This window comes from Pleurodeles waltl, chromosome 3_1, assembly GCF_031143425.1.
Source record: "Pleurodeles waltl isolate 20211129_DDA chromosome 3_1, aPleWal1.hap1.20221129, whole genome shotgun sequence".
NCBI lineage: Eukaryota > Metazoa > Chordata > Amphibia > Caudata > Salamandridae > Pleurodeles > Pleurodeles waltl.
In genome coordinates, this window is record NC_090440.1 from 1,460,598,363 (window position 1) to 1,460,622,551 (window position 24,189).

The 24,189-nt window shown below is 41.9% G+C and overlaps 1 protein-coding gene across 1 annotated transcript in view; it reads right to left on the minus strand.

The window, feature by feature from the left end:
• Nucleotides 1–2,387: 2,387 nt before the first annotated feature.
• Nucleotides 2,388–24,189, minus strand: part of TMEM163 (transmembrane protein 163) — an 884,981-nt gene continuing 863,179 nt past the window's right edge. The window contains exon 8 of the mRNA XM_069225050.1: nucleotides 2,388–3,680. Coding sequence (XP_069081151.1) covers nucleotides 3,620–3,680 — 61 coding nt within the window. The 3' untranslated portion in view covers nucleotides 2,388–3,619. The remainder of the gene's footprint in view (nucleotides 3,681–24,189) is intronic.

Genomic DNA, 24,189 nt, shown 5'->3' on the forward strand with positions numbered 1-24,189 from the left:
AAGAGTTTTGTCTGCATACATAGATACTACCTGGGTGGTACTTCCCACTCTTATTCCCTTGTCACCAGGTTTATCTCTAAAATAGAATGCTAAGGGCTCCATGGCAAGGGCAAAGAGGAGCAGGAACAGGAGACATCCCTGCTGGGTGCCCCTCCCGATATTGAAGGCTTCCTACACCACCCGGCCCGTGCACAGCCATGCCCTGGGTGCCGTATATGACAAGCAGATGCTTGATATATTTGTAAGGATGGATTGGTTACTGAGGTAAGGTGGCACCCTGAACAGGAGGACAGGATGCATGATATACTGTTATATATAATGAACCTTGATAATAATATGTTGCTGCAGATTTCTTAGGTGTATGACAACGTTTTCAGGATTTAAGGCTTATTGAGGGAAGTCTGTAGTATACACAATTGGGATGTTGAGGTCAAAATTACATTCTGTCCTACCACTCTATGTGGATACAAAGGGCTTCACATACTTGGCAATACTTGTAACTAGGAATGAACAAGGATTGTATCTGTAGAACTTGTAACCCTCATTGGTAAAATATAAAGCACAGTCCCTCTGTGGATGCTCAGAAGGGCAACACTGTATGAGATGGTTGAGCTTCCAAGGCTCCTTTATGTTCTGCAAAATGTCCCCATTTAGTTCCCAGAGACCTACTTCCAGACTGTAGATGATATTCTGCATGACATGCTATGGGAGGTGGTAACTTCACTGGATACACTTCACAGAGGAAGTTTACGATCAAGGAATTTTCCTGCCTAAAGTGCAATACTATAATTTGCTAGTGTATTCGGCAATAGCAAATGAGTGGAATTAGGATTAATCGAAATGCAATAGGCCAAAAATGATACCCACATCACATATATGACTTAGCCAAAATAAGCGGTGATAAGGCATAGGCAGGGCCACCAAATAGTAAAGAAAGGGAAGATAACCAGGGAGACCGTGCTCTCGTGGGCAACTGTTTAAAAAGGATTGGGAAACTATCTGTGTTTGGGACCTGAGATAAGAGATGGTTATCCAGAATTAAAGACATTTGGGGGGTCGAAGGTCATGATGTTGTTTGAGCAATTAAGGGGGGAATATGAGTTGTCAAAAATGCAATTTTTCAAATACGGTCAGTTATGTCATACTGTGGAGGCATCCATTTGAGCCAGTGGGACCATGCCAGTTTACTCATCATTAGAGAACCCAGTATTACCAGAGGCAATAGAAATGAAGGCAATCTTGTGTATATATATAAGACACTGATGAATAACACTGTTCATATCTGAAGCAAACTAAATGCTAGATGGGAAAGTGATGTAAGGGACATGAAGGAGTTATGAAGGGTAAGAGCCCCTGATCTGTCCGAGAAAAGAGGTCACAACGGCAAATTTTGGGTTAGATATTACATAGGGTTTATTACTCAAGGCTGCAACTAAAATTGTTTGGTTATGGTGATGCATCAGAGTGTTTAATAAGCTGTGGACTGAAAGGCACATTTTACCATAGAAATATGGTTTGGCCCTGAATTACTACAGCTCTAGACAGCGGTAATGAACCAATGGCCTGACATGACTGGCACCCCCCAAGATTGTCCCTTCAAGTAGTTCTTCTGGGCATTGGGTATGCAGTGGAACTCCTATGATATCATAAGATTTGTGTGTTAACTTGGCGCTAATGGTGGCAAAGAGGGAGGTAGAACATGAGTGGAGCAGTTAGGTGGCCCTGTCAGTGACAACATTGACCAGCAAGGGACTTGAGTGGTGTATGGAATCTGAAAGAATGCTTTACCAGGTCGCTGGTGCCCTGAGATGTTTGATAATGTATGAGGGTGGCAGGAGACTGCAGCCAGGATTTGGGTTATAATTATGGTCAGTCCTACAAATATATCAACTAAATATAGAAAATACCTCTTTGAAGTTACCTACCTGTGTGACTTATTGTTTAAATACATCTCTTATCCTATAATGTTGGCTGAATAGCAGCCATAACTCGATTCTTTGTTTTTAATGTTACCCTTAAAAAACAAATATTAGAAACACTGGGAAAACAAATAAGAGCTACAGCAAATTTGATGGTTATTTTTTCAAGATTTAGAATGGTTTCAAAATGGTTATGTCCTCTAAATGCCTTTGCCACTGTAGAACACCCCACTTTTAAGGGATGAGGCAGATTCTTTGTGGATCTGCATGGCCAAAGCAATCAAAGTTCAACTCTAAGCAAACAACAGACAAAGAGGCCATGATGGTTTTGGCACAGAAAATACAGCAAGAATGGATAACAAGTCCCATCAGAATGCCTCCCAGCTTCTCTTCAACGTCATGGAAGGACATGAAACATAACAATTAGGTTCACTGAAAAATGCACAATCTATTAAAAGAGAACATATCTGATGGTCTAAGAATATTATTTAATATACCGCTCTTCGGGAAGACTTCTGGCTCTACGTTACATTCAAGAAACTGATTAAAATGCTAATTACAAGAACTGTACAAAATAGATATGACGATTTTCAGCAATTATACATTAGTTTACACTCACAAGGATAGTAAGATGTATTGTACATAAGCTTTAATAACGGCGAACCATTGTTTTTTTAAATAGAATAATCTAAATCTAACATTAATCCATCACGGACATTTGTGTACCTCAAGATCGCAAGCCATCACCGACTGCAAAATTTAACCATAAAGTCACATTTTCTGCAAGTATATATATCACCCGTACAAATAAGTAGATACACCAAATTAATAAATAAGTTTAAATCCGTACATTTCTTGCAAACTGGTGTAATTATTACTTTACATACATTTGCTTTTGCATTTAACTGTACACTTGTGTGCTTTTTCGGTCCATGCAAAGCTATGAACGCCAGGCATCGAATTGAAACTCTAAAAAATATAGGTGTTTACTTTTCAAGATACATATTTCAGACTCTTCACGACAGTATGAAATTAAATTATATATTTAACTCTAGAAACATCATTGACTTGTGCTATTGTTTGAGGATGTCCTGGAAAAAGTCAAAGGTGACTAAGAAAACAAACAATAGTCGTAGATCAGGAAAATCATTATCCCTTGTGCTTCTGTTTGATTAATGGACGTCGCGTTAAAGTTCAAGGTCGTTCAAAGGACAAAGAGGTGCATCTGGTGAGGTGATCTTTTGTGCTGTCTTGTTATTGAATTCATCATTAATAAGAAAAAAAATGTTTCACGTTGGTGCAATTGTATTTAGAAATCAGATGCATGGCTCCCGAGTCAATATTTGGCATAATTTAAAACGTTATCTAAAAACGACAACTTAAAATAACTGCAGTACCAGACCCAGTGCTTGTCACGAATGCCTGGACCAAATATGCACATCTCTTTTTATTACAGGACGTGGTGCCCGGATGTGCAGCCCAAGCCAGCTTAAAAGTGTAAACAAAAGGATGTTTTTTTCTGATGAGAAGGACGCGGCGCGTGCTCGTCGCTTTGACAGATATACCCAAACTCAAACATGTAATATATCTTATGAAACACGAACTGCATATCAATGAATATATTATTGGCACCAATCGCCTAGTATATTCTGTGCACGGAGACAGTCTTCTGGGCAACAAAACGCAGAGATCCTCCTCCTTCATTCAAACATTTCGTAATGTCGCGTTTGCCTAATACGAGGAACCATATCCACGAGCAACCTGTAAGTAAAGAGACAAAGGTCAATGTATGTGTCAAGAAAAGGAACATGCGTCTACGATTTAACAAGCCAAGAACTAGTTCTGTAAATGTAAACTGAATATGAATAGTGCTCCCTCCATCTCTCAATGCAATTATTTACAAGAACACATGGAACATAACACGTGGTAAAGTAAAAAAAAAAATGTGTTGAAGAGGCTGAGTTGTAGGCAACGTGTGCCTAATCGAAGTCACTAAATTGTACATTTCACGTCGTAGTCGTAGCTTTAGGGGTATTCACAAATATTCATGATACACGCCCCTCATTCTCCACCTGTTTTACATTACATGGAATTAGTCTAATTGTTACATAAAGTAAGGAATGAAAAGGACATATTCAAAGGAAGCGCATTAATCAAATTTCCTGATTTTTTTCTCATGTATATTGTCGCCCTGATTCACAAAAGTTTGTTTGTAAGTAGGGATAATTTACTGCTGATGTAGAGCTTCATTTAGAGTTTGGCACAGAGGGAGCACCGTCATAAATCAGTGGTGGTTTCCTCCTCTACCAAACTCACAAATCCTCCATCTCACTTAGAGGTGGGAAACCTCTAGTGCTTCTGGCTGCAAACCCCAGAAGGCTCCATTGGTGGGAAACCTTAACCAGGCACCTCATCCGCAATTTAGCTGCTGGGCAACAGTATTGACACTCCCCTGCCCTATTCAAAGTAGGGCTACCATAATTTATTTTCCGTACCCAGCATGCGACCTGGAAGACTTGGCCACACAAACAGTTAAAATAACAATAAATAATGTTATTGGAGAGAAAACTGCCTGTGTTTACTTAAGCAAGCACAACCTTGGGGGTTTGTTTCATTGAAACAAAAAATGAATGCGGACGGGGCAAAACAATCATAGCACCAGCCAAAATGCTCCCACCTGGGCCTAGAGTGCAACTACCACACCAATACATGCACCGAAAGCATAGAGATCACCAGTGTGAAAGCAGAATTCATTAAAAACAAATCTGCATTGATTAGTAACGAAGAACTGACATGAATTATGCTAATATAGAGAAATTGAGTGTTTCGGAAAATGTGCTGAACTAGGTGGCAACCATTACATGTAGGGCATTATTTAAATAAATAATATTAACTGTTTTGAAATAATACGCACATACAGAACTAAGGGGGTTATTACAACTTTAGAGGAGGTGTTAATCCGTCCCAAAAGTGACGGTAAAGTGACGGATATACCACCAGCCGTATTACGAGTCCATTATATCCTATGGAACTCGTAATACGGCTGGTGGTATATCCATCACATTTGGGACAGATTACCACCTCCTCCAAAGTTGTAATAACCCCCTAAATGTATTAGTGGACTATATTAACGTGGTAATGAAATGTATTTGCTTAAATATACTAGGCATAGAGTAACTGTGAAATTATGGGCCTAGTCGACAAGGCCTCATGTTAAGCTTCATGGTATAAACAAATGTTTGTAACTGTTTTCTGCCTCAACAGAATTCACACTTGGGGGGTGATTCTGACTTTGGCGGGCGGCGGAGGCCGCCCGCCAAAGTCCCGCCGTCAGAATACCGCTGCGCGGTCAAAAGACCGCAGTGGTAATTCTGAGTTTCCCGCTGGGCTGGCGGGCGACCGCCAGAAGGCCGCCTTCCAGCCCAGCGGGAAACCCCCTTCCATGAGGATGCCGGCTCCGAATGGAGCCGGCAGAGTGGAAGGGGTGCGACGGGTGCAGTTGCACCCGTCGTGATTTTCAGTGTCTGCTTGGCAGACACTGAAAATCTTGGTGGGGCCCTGTTAGGGGGCCCCTGCAGTGCCCATGCCATTGGCATGGGCACTGCAGGGGCCCCCAGGGGCCCCACGACACCCGTTACCGCCAGCCAGGTTCTGGCGGTCAAAACCGCCAGAACCAGGCTGGCGGTAAGAGGGTCGGAATCCCCATGGCGGCGCTGCCTGCAGCGCCGCCATGGCGGATTCCCTAGGGCAGCGGGAAACCGGCGGTACACCGCCGGTTTTCCGTTTCTGACCGCAGCTGTACTGCCACGGTCAGAATGCCCATGGATGCACCGCCAGCCTGTTGGCGGTGCATCCGCGGTCTCCCGCCCTGGCGGTAGTCAACCGCCAGGGTCAGAATGACCCCCTTGGTCTTTGTTCACACAGTGCTGACCAAATAGATTTGTAATGTTGCAACGTTAAACTAGTAGATGTCTTAAACTTTCTTGGGAGAACTGTCTTCAGCAATGCGATGTACTAGCTACAGATAAATTTGTATCTTTGTGCGTGAGAAGCTGTAAGTTCCCAGGATGTGACAATGTCTTCACTGACTGGAGTTATGATTGCAACTTTAGTTACCTGATGAAAACTGGTGATGGGAACAGGAGAAGAGGAGTCAATAATCGATATGTGAAAGACTGTCTAACTATTTCACAGCTTTAAGAATTAATGTTTATTGGTTCTACTGTGAACACCCAACGACCAGACTAACGAGAGCTCGAGAAATTATTTTCGGGGATTTGACTTAACCCGACTGCACTCACCAGGAGCAGTACAGTTCCAGATGTCTTTTCTTCCTAGATTTTAGCTTAATCGCGTAATTACTGCCATTATTGTTAATGCTGTTGATGCTGTTTCCTTAGCTTAATACCCTTTCTAAATGTGTCCAGTTAACTTAGAGCCCAATCGTGGCTGAGCCAATCTCCTTCACTTTCCCCTGCCAGATGGATGTTCAACTGACGAAGAAATCACAGCTTGCTGATCTATTCAGGAGAGGTATAACAAAATGAAATTGTCTTTAATATAGATTTTTGTTCCTTTCTTTAGGTACCAACCGCTATATTTAGAGTCCTAGCTAGATGTTTTCTAAATTAACTTTGTCTAATATCCTTTTTGCATGAAGTCCGAACATGCTCTTCGAATTAGAGGATTAGTTAGAGTGTTCATGTTCAAACAAATGTTATCAACAAATAATTGAATTTATTCACCTGTCAAGTCTTGATGTATGCTGTTTCCATTGTTCAGTTATTATTGTTGTTCATTTTTGTGATAACTCTTGAATGTTTAATGATAAATGCTTTGGTTAAAATGAGATTCTTTCACCGCTTTGGTCAGCCTGTGTTGTTCGTATATGTTTAGCATTTAGTTTTAAGATTACCTCATGTGACATTCGCATTCTTAATCTAGGGAAATAAACTTTCTAACTTTACCAAAAGGTGTGTTTATTCACAGCCATATGGGCCATGGTGAGTAAAGTTTACGGGCTCAAGATTTCTGATAATGATTTGTTAAACAAGTTGTATTGTTGCTGGTTAGGTCAGAAGTAAATTTTGTGTCCATGGTGGATCACTCTTAGCGGAGTCAAAAGGTCCATCAAACCTCTAACGCGTCCCCTTATAAATAAATTATCAAAGGCCAAATAAGGCCAGACGCGCTCACAGTTTTTGGTAGCAGACGGGACGGTTACGTCTCCTTAAGAGGCCGGACGTCCCAGTTATAGAAAAGAAACAGATGGTTACCATTTCATAAGAGGCTGCCATGATTTTCCAGTTGGAGTGGGTCTCAGTTTTGGTAGCAGTTAAGAGGCTACCGTGGTTTTTCAATTCTAGGTAATAAAGTGAATGGTTATGTCTCCTTGAGAGAGTTCCAGGGTCTCACAGTTGTGCTGACAAAATTGCTCTTTAAGTAGTTCCCAATTCTAATAGCAGAAATGAAAGGTTATGTCCCCTAAAAAAATTACCATGGCTTTAATGTAGAGATAACATTTGATGATTTTCCTGAAAACTTGGGTCTTGCCAATGCTTGTTTTAAGATGTTCTCAGCATTCCTAGTGTGATTTGTGAGGGAAATAGGTTTTTGCGTTTGCACTACTTAAACAAATCGCAGGTGAATTGTGATGTTTGTGAGTAATAGGGAGTTTGTGTATTCCAATGAAGTTGTTTAGGGAGTGTGCGTACTCCAAAGGTGGCATGTAGGGAAGTCGTCAAACTTCACTTGTGTGTGATACTTTGTGCTCAAAAATTGCCCACATGGTTGTTGGTATACGGACCCTGCGTCGTCTAAGACTCTGGAGTATTGTATAAGTGTATGAAACACTTTGTTTGATGTTGTAATTTGTCTATTTAATAGGTCAACTGGGCGTGGTTGACAAACTCAGAGTATGTATCAAGGTGAGTGCTAGTTTTGGACGGAGATTTGGTGAACCCTGTGTGCACCAGGAGGACCTAATGATCAGTTGAGAGTAGAATTTGCTGGTCTAATTTTGCTTGCGAGTCAGGGAAACTGAGATAGAAGGAGTATTAGCCATTTGGGACCTAGTGGCTAGACAGCAGCAGCAACAGACATTTGAGAGGAGAATGAGAAAAACTGAGAAATCTTTAGCTGAGGTGAGATGGGAGAGTGAGCAGAAATTTGTGAGAACTGAGACTTGACAGGGAATTAAGAAGTTTTCTGCCTGTTTAATAGGTCAATCGGGCATGAATGACAAACTCATAGAGTGTGTGTCAAAAGAGAGTGTAAGTTTTGTCGGAGATTTGATGATTCCTAAGTGCACCAGGAGGATCTGATGATCAGTCAAGGATAGAATTTGCTGGTTGAATTTTGCTTGTGAGTCAGGGAAACTGAGATTGAATGAGTATCTGTTCGAGCTAAAAGCCACAGTTGAAAATTCAGTAAAGTTTCCGAAGCGATTGTGTTTCCCACTTGTAGTAAGCAGACAAGTTTGGTGTGTTGATTTTTTAGTGCTCGCGATATTTGCCTTTAGTTTGGCATGGATCTGATTCGAGGAAGACAAGCCGGAGTGCTTTGTCAGCCGCTGTATGTGTGAGCGTGACGTCAGTAGGCCCGCACTGGGATAGGTTGGTTCGTGAGAAAGCCGCGAACGGATTGGTGGAAAACCGTGAAGTGTTATCAGTTGAGAAATGCACACAAAAAGGTTTTGGGGATTGAACATTTACTTCCTGATTTGATAGAAGCATAACTTAAATCAGAAAAATAAAAATGTGAAAGTATTGAAGAGTGCCCTAAGAGGAGATGCATTCATTCCAGTTAGAATAGGAGAAATTACACCCCCAGAAGACACACCTGCATATATTGTATTTGAAGAACAAGGTGCTGCGCCATGTCTTTGGTTAACAAAATGGTGCAAAGATGCAGAAAAGGGAGGGAGCCTAAAGTTGCCTGCCCATGGAACCTTTAGAATCTTAGATAACTTGAAGAGAGTACTCTATGATTCAAAACCTCCTACAAGACCTGCACAGTTTGAAGCATTAGCTATTTGGGAGTTAGTAGCCAGACAGCAACAGCAACTGAAATTTGAGGGGAGAATGAGAAAAGCTGAGAAACCTTTAGCGATATGCAAGATGGGATAGTGAACAGAAATTTTGGAGAACTGAGACTTTACAGGGAATTAGGATGTTTCCTGCAATTACACAAGAGAACAACAGCAATGCCGAGAAGAAGGGTTCACATCCTTCTGAAGAAAAGGAGCACAAATCAAAAGAATCTAGAAAGTTGCTGACCTATGATGACGACTCAGATGATGATGAGTTTATTTTGCAACTATTGAGAAATTGTCCCCCACCATATGCAACACATGAGACAGGTCCAGGCACTAGTGCCGATCCTACTGCTCCAGTACCCACTGAAGCGACACAAAGCCAAGTAGAGGTTAACCGTACTATCCCTACCACTTCCACAATTCAGGCCCCAATGCCACATGTTGATATCCTCGGATTTATCCAGACATACCTATGGTGAATACCACAACAAGTGTAATCCTGCTGACAGGACGAGCTTTCCACATGAGACAAGTTTATCAGGAACTGACATTGATTCAAATAGAATCTACACCTAAATTGATATCCCCAATGCAAGCCCAGATAATCACGAGAAACACCCCCATAACAGTGTCACAGACAAATACATCTGCGTTGACAAGTCAGAATACAGAAGTAATGTGCTCTAGAGATCAAAATGTCCAACCGAGTCCAGACGCTGTGTCAGTACCTGTTACTATTGGTCCCGTTATACCATTGTTTGCTCAGGGAAATAATAAGAGCAATGAACAGAAAATAATTTTGAATTCAAAATGGAGAGATTCAATGTAAAAACAGGAACCATGTCTCAGATGAAGCAAACTTTTGATACAATACGTCCATTAATTAACTTGAATTCTTCCAGGACTCCACCGTATAATCCGGGGAGACCAGACATAGGTCCTAACCCATTTTTTATGACTCCGGAGGCTCCATGTCTAACGTTACAACAAGTGCCCAATGTAAGTAATAACGATATCTCATTTCAAGGTTTGACAGCCAAGCAATTAACCGAATGGCTGGAAAGGCTGAATAGCACACCAGGTGATTCAAATGGAGGAAGTCCATTAAATTTGACCAGGCTTAAATTAGAAGTTGAGGAATTAATTGAGGGAACAATTGAATTAAACAGAATAGACTCATGTAGAGAAGATGAATTGTGCTTCTTGTGCAAAATAATTACCAACAAAGCAGGATTGGTAAACCAGAGATTAGCAGACCTGTCATAGAAATATGTCAAAGAGATTGAGAAAACTAAGCATTTGAGAAGAAGCTACAGGTTAGAATTTTATTCAAAGGATATTGAGAACATAAAATTAACATTAGGGAATTAATCCAGAGCATTCAGACATGGGAAGCACTAAACAAATAGGAAGACAGATGGGTAAAGAAATGAGACAAAAAGGAAAAAGGAGTCTGCAAATTTAGGGGCATATTTATACTCTGTTTGCGCCGAATGTGCATCAAAAACTTTGACGCACATTCGGCGCAAGCCTTGCCCTATATTTAAACTATGACTCCCGACCCCGCGGACGTCAAAAAACCTCTGTGTGTGTCATTTTTTGGATGCGGGAAACGACCTTGCGTTAATGACATGTAAGGTAGGCGTTCCCGTCCAAAAAATGACTTTAAGGCCTGCCTTATTTATACTACTGCGTCATTTTGACCCACAGGAGGAGGCGGGCCTTAAAAAATGTGCACCTTTTTTTAACGACTGGGTGAGGGCAGGCGTTAAGGGACCTGTGGGCTCTCTTCCATGGTTTCAGACCACGGAAGTAGTCCAGAGGTGCCCTTCCCTGCTCCCAGGTACACCCCCTGCCACCCTCGCCCACCCCAGGAGGACACCCATGGATTGGGGGACCCACCCCAGGTAAGTACAGGTAAGTTTAGGTAAGTATTACTTTTTTTTTTAAGGTGGCCTAATTTGGGCCCCCCTACATGCCACTGTGCCCAATGGCCATGCCCAGGGGACAGAAGTCCCCTGGGTATGGCCATTGGGCAAGGGGGCATGACTTCTGTCTTTGCTAAGACAGGAGTTATTTCAATGGGGGTTGTGCTTCAAAAAATGGCGCAAGTCCGGTTTGAGCCATGATTTTTTACTCAAACCTGACTTGCACCATTTTTTTTCGTACAACCCCCATTTTCCCCTACGCCGGCGCTGCCTGGTATGATTCTTTTTTTTTTACTCTAACCAGCCCGCAGAGCCAACTAACGTCAATCCTTAAATAAGGCGCCCACATAGCGCGTAGGAATGGCGTTAGCCAGTGGTAATTTTTTTTACGCAAACCAGCACGGGCCCTGGTTTGCATCAAAAAGTATAAATATGGGCCTTAATTGCTAGTGTACAGCAGACTGACAACCCAGTAAAAATATTACCAATAAGAGAAATTTCTGGTGGGAATTTTGTACATGTCCCTTGGAGCAGAAGTGACATTCTGTCATTTACAAATGATTACCCGAGGATGAGAGAGAAGCCAGTGGAATGGTACCACAAACAGACAGGTTTGTGATGCTTGCAAAATACCTGTGGGAAGATTTTAACACCCTATTAGAAATAGTAGTTCCAGCTGATTTGTGGGTTGAATTAAAAAGGGGTGTAGTTTGGCCAGCGAGAGAGCCCCCACGAGATCCATCTACAGGTGCACCATCTCATGATGTAAGGAAGTACTATTACAAGGTGATTTAATTTTTGAAAACAAGAATTTCTCCCAATAATATAGATTGGCAGAGAATAGATAGGACAGCTCAAGAAGGAAAGGAGTCCACACATATGTACTATGAGAGATTGTTGCAGGCACTCAAACATTACAGCGGTACAGAAACAATTGAGCCAAAAGACATGATTAATTTTGTGTGCAGACTTGTTGAAGGATTGAGACCTGAAATTAGCCAGATGATTAAGAGTCATTTGATTTGCTGGCAAGCAAAGCCGATTGATGAAGTATTGCAATATGCCAAGAACTGTATTGATGTGATTGAATTGAAGCAGAGAAAGTTGAAAGAGAAGGCAATGGTGATGCAGATTAAAGCTGCACAATCAGGAATGCAGGTAATGTTTCCACAGCAGCAGCAGGGAAACAAGTTGTTTCAGAATCAGGCGAAAGGTAGAAGTCGTGGTGGAAATGGGAATGTAGACTGTGGTGTCGACTTGAGCGCTGTAGTTACTCAGAATGATATGAAGGCAATAAAAAGGATGTTACCTTGTCACGCTTGCGGTGGCTTTGGACATTGGAAGCGGGAGTGTCCGATGCTAGGACAGGAAGGTGTTGTCACACAGACAAATGAAAACAATCCTTTTTCAAGCATGAGAGGACCAAGAATGAGAGGTCAAAATTTGAATTTCCAGAATATTGCGAATCAAGTGCAAGGTCCTCAGCCCATACAACAAATGCAAATACCACATTTGCAGATGCCACAGTCACAGCAATGCCGCCCCAAGTTCAAATGGTACCTAGGTAACAAAAGTCAGATACATCAAGCCCCAATGGAACAACAGCAGATAATGTTTACTCAGCAGGGCACAGGGCAACGGTTTAACACCAGTAATAACACAATATACCAATACCAATTACACATTGAGAATGAATTGAATGATGAGTTGATGAGTTAGAGCTCAGATGAAGAAGAATGAGTGTTGGGAGCTTCATTAGAAGTAGACCAAAAGGGTCAATATGTGAAGGGAAAGGTAATTGGTCACAAAGTCTCATTCTTAGTCAATACAGTCGCTACTTGTTTCACTGTAAGATCTGCAGAAGTCCCTAATATGCCCCTTTTAGGGAAAACAGTGCAAATTGTGGGAGTTGCAAATCAGTGTTTGACGAACCTGATTACAGAACCAGTTCCAGTTAAAATTGGAAATTTCAAAGGCTTACACAAATTTGTAGTTTGTGGCTCGAGTCCGGTTTCCTTACCAGGAAGGGACTTGCTATGCAGAATGAGATGTTCAATTACCTGTTCAAATGATGGGATTAGTATTCAGACAAATAGTGATGATTAAGACAATCAGTCTGAGGAAACCGACTGTAACTCAGTAAATAAAGAATACCCATTGATCAGTTTCTTTCCCGTCTTTACGAGATCCTTCTTTCAACCTACAGGGAACAGTTAAGTTGAAAGTATGGGATTGTTCAGGGTAAGACTTCGGTCTAATCAGAAGAGTTGAGCCAGTTAAAGTCCCAGTCAAGCCAAATGCAGTTTTCCCCAGATTTCCCAATACCATATGACACAAGACACCATTGAAAGGATTGCACCTATAATTGCAGAATTCTTAAGACAAGGTGTCCTAAAAGAAGTGCTGAGCAACTCATGTAACTCTCCTATCATGGGATTGTGAAAACCCTGTGAAAGATTTTAGATTGTTCAGGATTTGAGGAAAATCAATGATATTGTGGTTAAATGTTGTCCAGTGGTGTCAAATTCAGCAGTGATATTATTTCAGATCCCATGTGACGCTGAATGGTTCACCGTAGTGGACTTATCTCAAGCATTATTTTCTGTACTTCTTCATGAGGATAGCCATTTTCTTTGTTGCTTTAAATTCCTTGATTGCGTATATTGTTGGTGCAGAATCCCACAAGGCTTTTCAGAGTCCCTGTCCACTTTTAATCCGATACTGAAGAAGAACGTGGAGACATTGGAAATGCCTTTCCAATCAACGTTGGTTCAGTATATTGATTCCCCAAATGTTACTCTGAAAAGGTGTGCAGTGCTTAACCCAGCAACTTTGCTTCCAAAAGAAAATGTTGAAAATGACAAATTGAAAGATGTCGAACATGACTGTCTGGAAGTTACTGACTTGTGCACTAAACTTATACCTGACATTCGAGATACCCGGCTGGAAGAAAATTACCAAATTATTTTTGTTGATGGTTCCAGTTTAAGAGATAACATGGGAACATAAAAAGAAGGATATGCCGTGTGCACAATTTCTGGTATACTGGAAGCTTCTTGGCTTCAGGGAGTATTTTCTGCACAAGTAGCTGAGTTGGTGGCTCTTACTAGAGCATGCCATGTTTCTACACAGCTTTAAGTTACCTTTCATATAGACAGCCAATATGGATTTGGAATAGTGCACGATTTTGGCCAGCTACGGTCGCAGAGAGGTTTCATGACCTCTTCTGGTTCACCAGTTATAAATGGTGGCAGAATCCATGATTTGATACAAGCTTTACAAATGCCTGAAAGATTGCTGTGGTGAAATGCAGTGCACACCAGAGATCGCAAGAATTTGTTTCAATGGGAGATGGATATGCAGATCTAGTCACAAGGTTTTGCGCATTGAATTGTATATCTTTCAAGGATAAATTGGAACTGTTGCCTGAAGAGGATGTTGGTACAAGTCATGGATTGACTGTTGTTGATACCTGGGAAGAGTTAGAGAGCCTGCAGGAAAGTGTAAACAAAGAAGAAAAGAAAATGTGGGATAAAATTTAATGTGTGCAAAGAGAAGATGGCATTTGGATGTCGGGGGAGGGACACGTGGTCTTGCCAAACTGTTTGCTGACTCAAATGGCTAGATATTATCATGGTCAATCACATGTTGGGAGGGATGCAATAATTCAAACCCTTGAGCAGTCATGGTTTAATCCAAAATTTAGACAGGTTGCAGAAGCAGGTTGCCACCGTTGTATCCTCTGCCAACATATGAACGAGGGAAAAAGAACAGTTGTTAACATGAGCCACATTGAAAGAGCTGGAGGTCCATTCAGCAGAATGCAAATGGATTTCATTGAAATACCTGTGTGTGGAGGATTGAGATATGTGCTGGCGATTTTTTGCTTTTTTAGTCACTGGATTGAAGCATACTCCACACGTAGGAATGACAGCCTTACCGTAGTAAAATTATTGCTTAGGGAGCTGATATCACGCTTTGGTTTTCCGGTCGCTCAAGAATCAGATAGAAGAAGTCACTTCAACAACGAAGTAATTAAATTACTATGTTCAGCCTTAAACACTGAGCAGAAGTTGCACTGTAGCTATCGCTCTGAAGCCTCAAAACTTGTAGAACAAATGAATGGTACCCTGAAGTCACGACTTGCAAAGATGTGTGCGTCTACGCATCTGAAATGGCCAGATGCACTGTTGTTAGTTCTGATGAGTATGAGAAATACACCCGACAGGACAACTGGACTGTCACCACACAAAATCCTCCTGGGCAGAACAATGAGTTTGCCAGCGGTTCCTGCAAATGCTCTTGTGAACATAATAGATGATATGGTGTTGGATTACTGCAGGGGTCTGGCTGATGTGGTTCGCTCTTTTTCTCATTAGGTGGAGGCCACAACTGTGCTACTTTCCCAAGATCTGAGTCTCAACATAAAAACTGGAGACTGGGTTGTAATCCAAAATCACATGAGGAAAACATGTCTGGAGCCCAGGTGGAAGGGTCCCCACCAAGTAGCACTGGTTACTGTTACTGCTGTGAAGTGTGCAGGAGTTCCAAACTGGGTACATGCCACTCACACCCAAAAGGTACCCTGTCCTTTTGGCAATGACGAAGAGTTGCTGAGAGTACCAACAATTCCAGACAAACTTCAAAAGCAGAGAGGGATCAGGAGAATCAGAAACAGACAATGAGCAGACAGGGGAAAATTCAGATAACCCTGTAAGAAACGAGACGGAGGACTTACAGGAAATTGACACTGAACCAGTCTCAACTGAGGCAGCAGGAGAGTCTAGACAGAGGAGGGCTCTCCCAGAAGCAGACAATCTAAAAAATCAAACAGAGCAGCCCACCGACCCGGTGGAAGGGGTTGAGTTAGGTAACAGGCAAACAGATCTGACTCCTCTGGAGCCAGTTGCAGGTACATCTAGTCAAAATCCTGGAGAACAAGGAGAAGCTGTAAGTCCAGCACTGAAAAGAGTGCTGACAAAGGGAGCACTGAAAGAAGACAAGTGGCCAAGATCACAAGTCAAGAGAAAAGACTCAATAACAGTGACAACAATCGAAGAAGAAGTAGGCACCACAAGAAGAGAAGATTTGAGTGATGGAGAATTAGGTGGAGATCGAAGACTGAAAAGAAAATAAATTGCAAAACGAAGATATTCAGGTCCTGAATGGGCATATGCAACAACCAGTGATTGGCAAAGCAAATTTTTGTCATTTTGTTTTGATCATGAGATACCAGAACAATGGCATGTGGAGTTGGTCCATGAATTGAATTTTGAGAAAGATTCTGTGAAAGGGACATTAAAAAACAACCTGAAAAGACTTTGAACTGATTTGACAAAGCTGCTAGACCAATTTTGACAGCAGTTACTGATTTCTGACAAACATTCTGGAGAAGAGACTAAAAGATGTAAATAACTGCAAAGAAGAATTTGGTTGGTTTTGCTGCATAGTTGTATTTTTTTTTCTACTTTCTGATTCCTTAGGGATCATGAGTAATCACAACAAGCAGGTTAGATACAATAGGTGCTGTCAATACATAGGTATTGGCTTAGCAATTGTATGCACAACAGTATGTTTGCTATTGATTGTGAGCATGAACTTTCTCAATAAAGCTGAAAAAATCACACCTCTTCTTTAGAAACTACTACACTTACATAATTAGACAAGGTTAAACAGGATGAGAAATATTTGCACATAGATAACTCACAAAGTGTTCTTTCCTCTAATGTTTTCTATTGCTTGATGTATGAATATGTTTAAACAATGAATGTGAGAGAATGTTATGTTTGCACACAAATTCCTTCATCAGTGGAAGAAGGAATAACTTACCATAGCCTACCACTAACGTATGAATTAGTTGCAGTCTTTTATTATCAAGGTTTTATAACCAAGCATATATCCAGTATTTTTATTAAAACCATGATTTAGTGTTTTCTTTTGTTCCCATTGTCAAATACTTGAGTAGTCTAGCGAGGGAAAAGAATGTAGAATTAGTGAGAGGCTTCTTTGAACATACACTAACATTTCACACAGCTTAAGTGCACAGGAACAACCTCGCATGCTTGCTTTCACCAGTAAAAAAGAGTTTCCTAGATCAAACTGATGACAGGCGAAAGATATTGAAGGAGAAAACAGATAAAGGGTTTGTGAAAAGGAAGTTTAGAAATGACCATGCATTTAGTGAAACTAAAACACAAGGGAAGTTAGCGTTTTAATGTGCAACATGTAGGAAAGCTTTGTGTATACAGACCACAATCCAGAACTGACACTTAATTTGTGGGAACAAGTGAATGCAGACATGTGTTCCTTTTCCAGAGTAAATGGACGTTTTTGCTAAATGGAAAAGACCCAGCGATTCCTGAGGTTTATTATATCTGTGGAAAGAATGCCTATTAACGTCTTTCAAGGGGATGGTATGGCACATGATATTTGGGAATTATTTTCCCAAGGATTTATCAACTTGAGAAACTAAACGGGACACCTCGACTAAATGAATTACACCAAAAAGAGAATCTTATTCTGGCATAATTGGAGATATATTTGGAGCAATTATTCCCTCAGTGGAAGTTATTCTAAATTCTTTGAAGATTCAAAAGTTATCTACTATTGTGGATAACATGTTGACTAGTTTTTCTGGAGCCATGATCTTAATGGACACTGAAATGGCTGTGGTACACTCTATAACTCTTCAGAACCGCCTTGCGCTAGACATCCTTTTAGCAAAGGAGGGCAGAGTCTGTAACATACTGAAATCGCAACATTGTTGCACGTATACTCCTAATAACAGTAAAGGAGCTAACAGCTTTATTAACAATCTGACTAACATCAAGTCTGACTTAAGAGTTCTAAAGGAACCTGGGGCTTAGGAAAAGGTTTGCAAAGCTTTTACTACTGTGGTAAATTGGATGGGCAACCTAGAGAAAGGTATAATTGGGAAAATGTTACAGTCAATATTAATTGTCATGATTTGTATCAATTTCCTAATGGGATCTTGTAAATTCTACACTATAATTAAAAGACAAAGAATGAAAAATGGTCAGAGGAGGGAAGAAATAAAAATGGAGAAAAGGAGGAGCAGATATTTTGATGAGAATTGGAAAGGAGGGAAAATGTATATTAACAAAAAATCTCTGTTGTGTGATGTAGGATGTGATGACACATTTAGTCATCAGAGTAGGCATTTTGAAAGCAGAATTAATTAATAATAAATCTGCATTGATCAGTAACGAAGAACTGACATGAATTATGCTAATATAGAGAAATTGAGTGTTTCAGAAAATGTGCTCAACTAGGTGGCATCCATAACATGTACAACATTAATAAAAAAATAATATTAACTCTTTTGAAATAATACACACATACAGAACTAAATGTATTAGTGGACCATATTAACGTGTTAATGAAATGTATTTGCTTAAATATACGAGGCATAGAGTAATTGTGAAATTATGGGCCTATTCAACAAGGCCTCATGTTAAGCTTCATGGAATAAATAAATATTTGTAAATGTTTTTTGCCTCATCAGAATTCACACTTGTTCTTTGTTCACACAGTGCTGACCAAATATATTTGTAATGTTGCTACGTTAAACTAGTTGATGTCTTAAACATTCTTGTGAGAACTCTGCTGTAATGTGATGTATTAGCTACAGATACATTTGTATCTGTGTGCGTGAGAAGCTGTAAGTTCCCAGGACGTGACAATGGCTTCACTGACTAGAGTTATGATGGGAACAGGAGAAGAGGAGCCAATCATCGACATCTGTCTAACTATATCATAGATTTAAGAATGAATGTTTATTGGTTCTACTGTGAACACCCGACGTTCTGACCAATGAGAGCTCGAGAAATTACTTTCATGGATTTGACTTATCCCGAATGCACTCACCAGAAGCAGCACAGTTCCAGATGTCTTTTCTTCCTAGCCTTTGGCCTCATCGCGTAATTACTGCTATTATTGTTAATGCTGTTGATGCTGTTTCCTTAGCTTGATACCCTTTCTAAGTGTGTTCAGTTAACGTAGAGTCCAATCGTGGCTGAGCCAATCCTTTTCACATTTCCCTCCCAACGCTGACCAGACGGATGTCCAAATAACGAAGAACTTACAGCTTGCTGATCCATTCAGGAGAAGTAGAACAAAATGAAATTATCTTTGATATAGATTTTTGTTCCTTTCTTTAGGTACCAACTGTTATTTTTAGAGTCCTAACTAGATGTTTTCCAAATTAACTTTTTCTAATTTCCTTTTTACATGAAGCCCAAACATGCTCTTCGAATTAGAGCGTTAGTTAGAGTGTCCATGTTCAAACAAATGTTATAAACAAAGGATTGATTTTATTCACCTGTCAAGTCTTAATGTATGCCAATTCCATTGTTCAGTTATTGTTGTTATTAATTTGTACGATAGCTCTTGAATATTTAATGATAAATGCTTTGGTTGAATTGAAATTCTTTCACCACTTTGGTCAGCCCGTGTTGTTCGTATATGTTTATCATTTGGTTTTAAGATTACTTTACGTGATATTAGCATTGTTAATCTAGGGAAATAAACCTTATAACTTCACCAAAAGGTGTGGTTATTCATGGCCACATGAGCCATGGTGTGTAAAGTTTACTGACTCAAGATTTCTGATCATGATTTGTTAAATAAGTTGTATTGTTGCTGGTTAGGTCATGAGTAAATTTTGGGCCCATGGTGGATCACTCTTAGTGGAGTCAAAAGGTCCATCGAACCTCTAACGCGTCCCCTTATAAATAAATTATCAAAGGCCAAATAAGGCCAGACGCGCTCACACCAGCAAGCAGGAGGGCATATTTTGTTGTGCCTGGTTGTCCTCCCCTAAGGAAGTGATATTATAACCAGTGTGAGTGGTATGGTGCACATTTTGAGTTGACCCTAAATTACTAGGAACTCAAGGTCTTCCATTAGTTGCAAAAATGTAGAAATGTTTTTGAGTTTTGTCTTCTGATAGTATCTACTGCTAGCTCAAGACACACAGGTCCTCATTTTAACTTTGGCGGTAAAAACCACCTACCGCTACAGAGCCGGTCGCCAAAAGACCGTTGCCGCGGCTACCAGCCGTCCACCATATTATGACCACAGATGGATTTCCACCACAAGAATGGCGGAAATCCGGCTGTGGCCATGCTGGCAGATGGCAGTAAGGTGGCGTTGCTACCACCAGCAGCGCCATGCCAGTAGACCGCCGCCAGCCAGATTATGAAAAATAATACAGCCTGGCGGTGTTTTGCTGGTGGGCGCTGCTGGTGGTAGCAGCAACCCGTCGCGTCTCCTGCCGGAGGACCCCCTGGGTCCAGATAAGTCAGGTCTCTGACAGGGGAGGGGGGTTGTGGAGTGTTGGGGGTGTGTGTGTGTGTGTGGGGGGTGTGTGAATGTATGTGTGTGCGTGAATGGGGGTGTTTGTTGAGTGTTGAATGCATGTGTGCATGTATGGAAGTGTGAGTGCATGCATGTTGCAGATGTGTGTGTGATTGGATGTATGCATGCGTGTATGTATGTGTGAATGAGTGCATGTGTGTGTGTGTGTAGGGAGGTGCGTGGATGTAGGGGTTAACTGGAGAGGTGGGGTTGTGGGGGCTAACTGGAGGGGTGGGGGGAGACCCCTATCAGTGACAGGGAAGGAATTCCCTGTCACTGATATGGCCTACCGCCATGGTTTTCGTGGCGTTACGAACACCATGAAAACCATGGCGGTAGGTGGGGTCATAATCCCGCAGGTGGAACAATGACGGCCGCCGGGCTGGAGATGAATATCTCCAGCCCTGCAGCTGTTACCGCCGTGGCGGTCGGAGTGGTACATTGGCCAGCTGGCTTCAGGCAACCCGCCAATGTCATAATGTGGCGTAAGTACCGCCAGCCTATTGACAGTACTTACCGCCATATTATCGCCGACCGCCGGGGTCGGAATGACCCCCTCAGTCATGTTTAAGTGTGGTACACGGTCATTGTTAACAAAACACTTAAAAATCAAATTTTTTGCTGATCTAAAGTCAAAGCACTAAAAACCCAGTAATCCTAAAGAAAAGCCTTGCACTCTGCTTCCTCATCACATCTACAACAAAAAAGGGTATGACCCTTTATGTCAAAATGCATTATATTACTTCACATGAGAAAAAGGAAACTAAATTCTATGATTTGATAAACAAAGAAACACTAAGACATTTGAAATAGGAAACATAGGGGCAGATGTAGGGAAAGTTTCCTTGAGCCCCTTAGCACCCCTTACTGCCACCATGTGTGCAACGCATCTAAGATACGGCGTACCATGGTGCAGGGTAGGGGCAATAGCATCAACATTTTTGACGCTATTGATGTACTGTTCAGGGTTGGCGCTAATACTGAACAGTATGTAGGGGCTCATTATAATTAATGGCGTGCCACATTTTAACACTTGCTTTGAGCGGGTGTTAAAAGTGCCGAAAAAAATTACGCAAAGAAATCTCTTAGTTTTCTTTGCACCATTTTTATGTCCCCCCAAAAGAGGAACACCCCCTTTGCATAAATTATGCCTGGTTCAGGCATATAGAGCAAAGGGTTACAAAGATTCACAATGCATGATGTGGGGAAAAGGCCACCTTAGCATAAAAAAATTATGCTAAGGTGGCGCTAAAGTGGGGCTAGGCCCTTTTAAATCAGCGCCATAACATGAAAAACATGACACAATGACACAATGGACAATAAAATTGAAGAAAAACAATTATAGAAACATCACAAAATATTATTAGAGCTGCATTTCATTACAATTCCCTCACGTCTTACTGAATTTACAGTGCACCCTAGCCCACTGAAATTATGCCCTTCTGCAGTGCACTGCATTTTTTTTTGCATACTTTTGGATTTATTAACCTTACAGCATAGTCCACCATCCGCTAAACAACTTGCAGACTTCAATAAAAATGATTTCTTGCTTAAACAGAACATTGAAAAAAAACACTGGTGGTGCTATGCAGTAGCAGGTCCTTTACATAGGCTAACTCGGTTATCTGAAATTGTTGATTGCTATTTTTCAGGTATGTAACCGGTACTAATGAAGTGAAATACTTATCCAGACGGTATTAACGTGTGCTAAAACGACAAAATTGTGCTGCCACCCCAGACACACTCCAGGGGGTTGGAGATTGTTTTGTGTAAGGACAGGCACAGCCCTATCCAGGTGCAAGTGTCAGCTCCTCCTGACAATTTAGCTCAGGAAGACCCATCAGGATATGCAGAGCACACTTCAACTCCCTCTGTGTGACTGCCTAGAGTGAATTCACAAGCAGCTAAACTGTTACCCTGACCTAAACATGTATTCCATGACAGGCAGAGGCACAGAATGGTTAAGCAAGAACATTTCTAAAGGTGGCATTTTCAAACTTACAGTTTAAAAAACAACTTGACCAAAATATGTATTTTTAAATTGTGAGTTCAGAGACCCCAAGCTCCAAATGTATAGCTGCTCCCAATGGGAAATTATACTTAAAAGATATTTCAAGGCAATCCCCATGTTACCCTATGGGAAAGATAGTCATTGCAACAGTGAAAAATGTTTTAGCAGCATTTCACTATCAGAACATGCAAAACAGGCCGGTACATGTCCTACCCTTTAAATACACTGCACCCTGCCCAGGGTGTTGCATTGGGCCTACCTTAGGAGTGACTTACATGCAGTAAAAGGGAAGGTTTTGGCCTAGCAAGTGGGTACACTTGCCAGGTCGAAATGGCAGTTTGAAACTGCACACACAGGCACTACAATAGCAGGCTTGAGACATTTTTAGAGGGCTACGGCTACTCATGTGGGTGGCACAATCAGTGCTGCAGGCCTACTAGTAACATTTGATTTACAGGCCTTCGACACACATGGTGCACTATACTAGGGTCTTACTAGTAAATCCAAATATGCCAATCATGGATAAACCAATCACTAGTACAATTTAGACAGAGAACACTTGCACTTTAGCCCTGCTCAGAAGTGGTAAAGTGTCCAGAGTCCTAAAGCCAACAAAAAGGGAAATGTTGCACCCAGTCAAAACCAGGAGATCAGAGCTAAGACGTTTGGGGATAACCCTGCAAAAATGGCCATTTCCAACACAACCCCCTTCCAGCATAAAGCAAGGGTAGGGCAATCAATACCTTGCTGGACTTCCCTATTTAGGGCGATAGAACCTGGACAATGGCCCACTACTGCAGGGGCTCTTGCCAGTTCTACACCTCTCTGAACCCAGGTGGATCCCTCAGTCTACACTCTGAGGACCCACTGAACTAACCCAGGGGGAACCCTTCTCCTCATCTGTGGACTCCCTCTGTGCAGTACTTAACCTTACCTTGCTCACAGATACATTCCAGTAGGCAGACAGTACTACCGTGGCCAACAGTGTGATGTGGCCCATTCCACACCTTGGGTCCAACTTCGGTCCCCAACCCAGGGAAAACTCTGACCATAAGGACAGCAACCAGCAGAGGCCACTGAAAGTGGCCAGTGTCAAGAACCGGGCCCCAGTCTGTCCTAGGGTCTCTAGCCTCTGTGGTTTTGAAATGTGGGGGCAGTAGCCCCAGATGCCTTGCACCCTTTTTCCACTTCACTTCCTACCAGTTCAGGCATGGTATCCAGAGACTGGTCACTCAACTAAGGGTCTGTACCCTCAGGCTGAGCAAAGGACAGGGGTTGACTCTCCCTCCTCCTGTCCCTCTTGCTGGGGTCCTGTACCTTCCACTTTGGAGTGGTAACCCCAAAAAACTGAACTGTTACAGCGCCTTTGGCGGCCACCTCTCCCAGTTCCCCTGACACCGGGGGACAACTCATTCCCCAGCATGCAATGTATGGGCATCTGGGGACTAACTATGACCTTTCTCTGGGTCACCTCCCCACCCCACTCTAAGGACGCCATAGCCAGAGGGTAGAAAAAAGTCCTGCCCATGGGCTGGAGTAACACTACGCTCCAAGCTGGTTTATTGCTCTGGGGAAACTAGCCTTTCCACAACAATGGTCTGGCTAGCCCCGGTGTCCCTCAGAGCAGTGGCTGGGACCCTGCCCACTTTGCCCTGAGTAAAGTGATGACTCCCACCTTCTGGGATCACCATCTCACCCACTGAGTTCCCCTCCCAACTAAGGGAGATTAAGGCATGGTCCATGACCTGCCACTGGTGATTAATTACCCTTATAGCCACATTGACCAGCCCTGCGGAGAGACCACCAGTGGGGGCTTTCTTAGGACAGACAGAGTCCCCTTTCTTGTGTCCTACCTAGGAAAACTCAAAGCAATAGGGGTTGAAAATAGGGTGCCTTGGGCCACTGCCTGCCAGAACC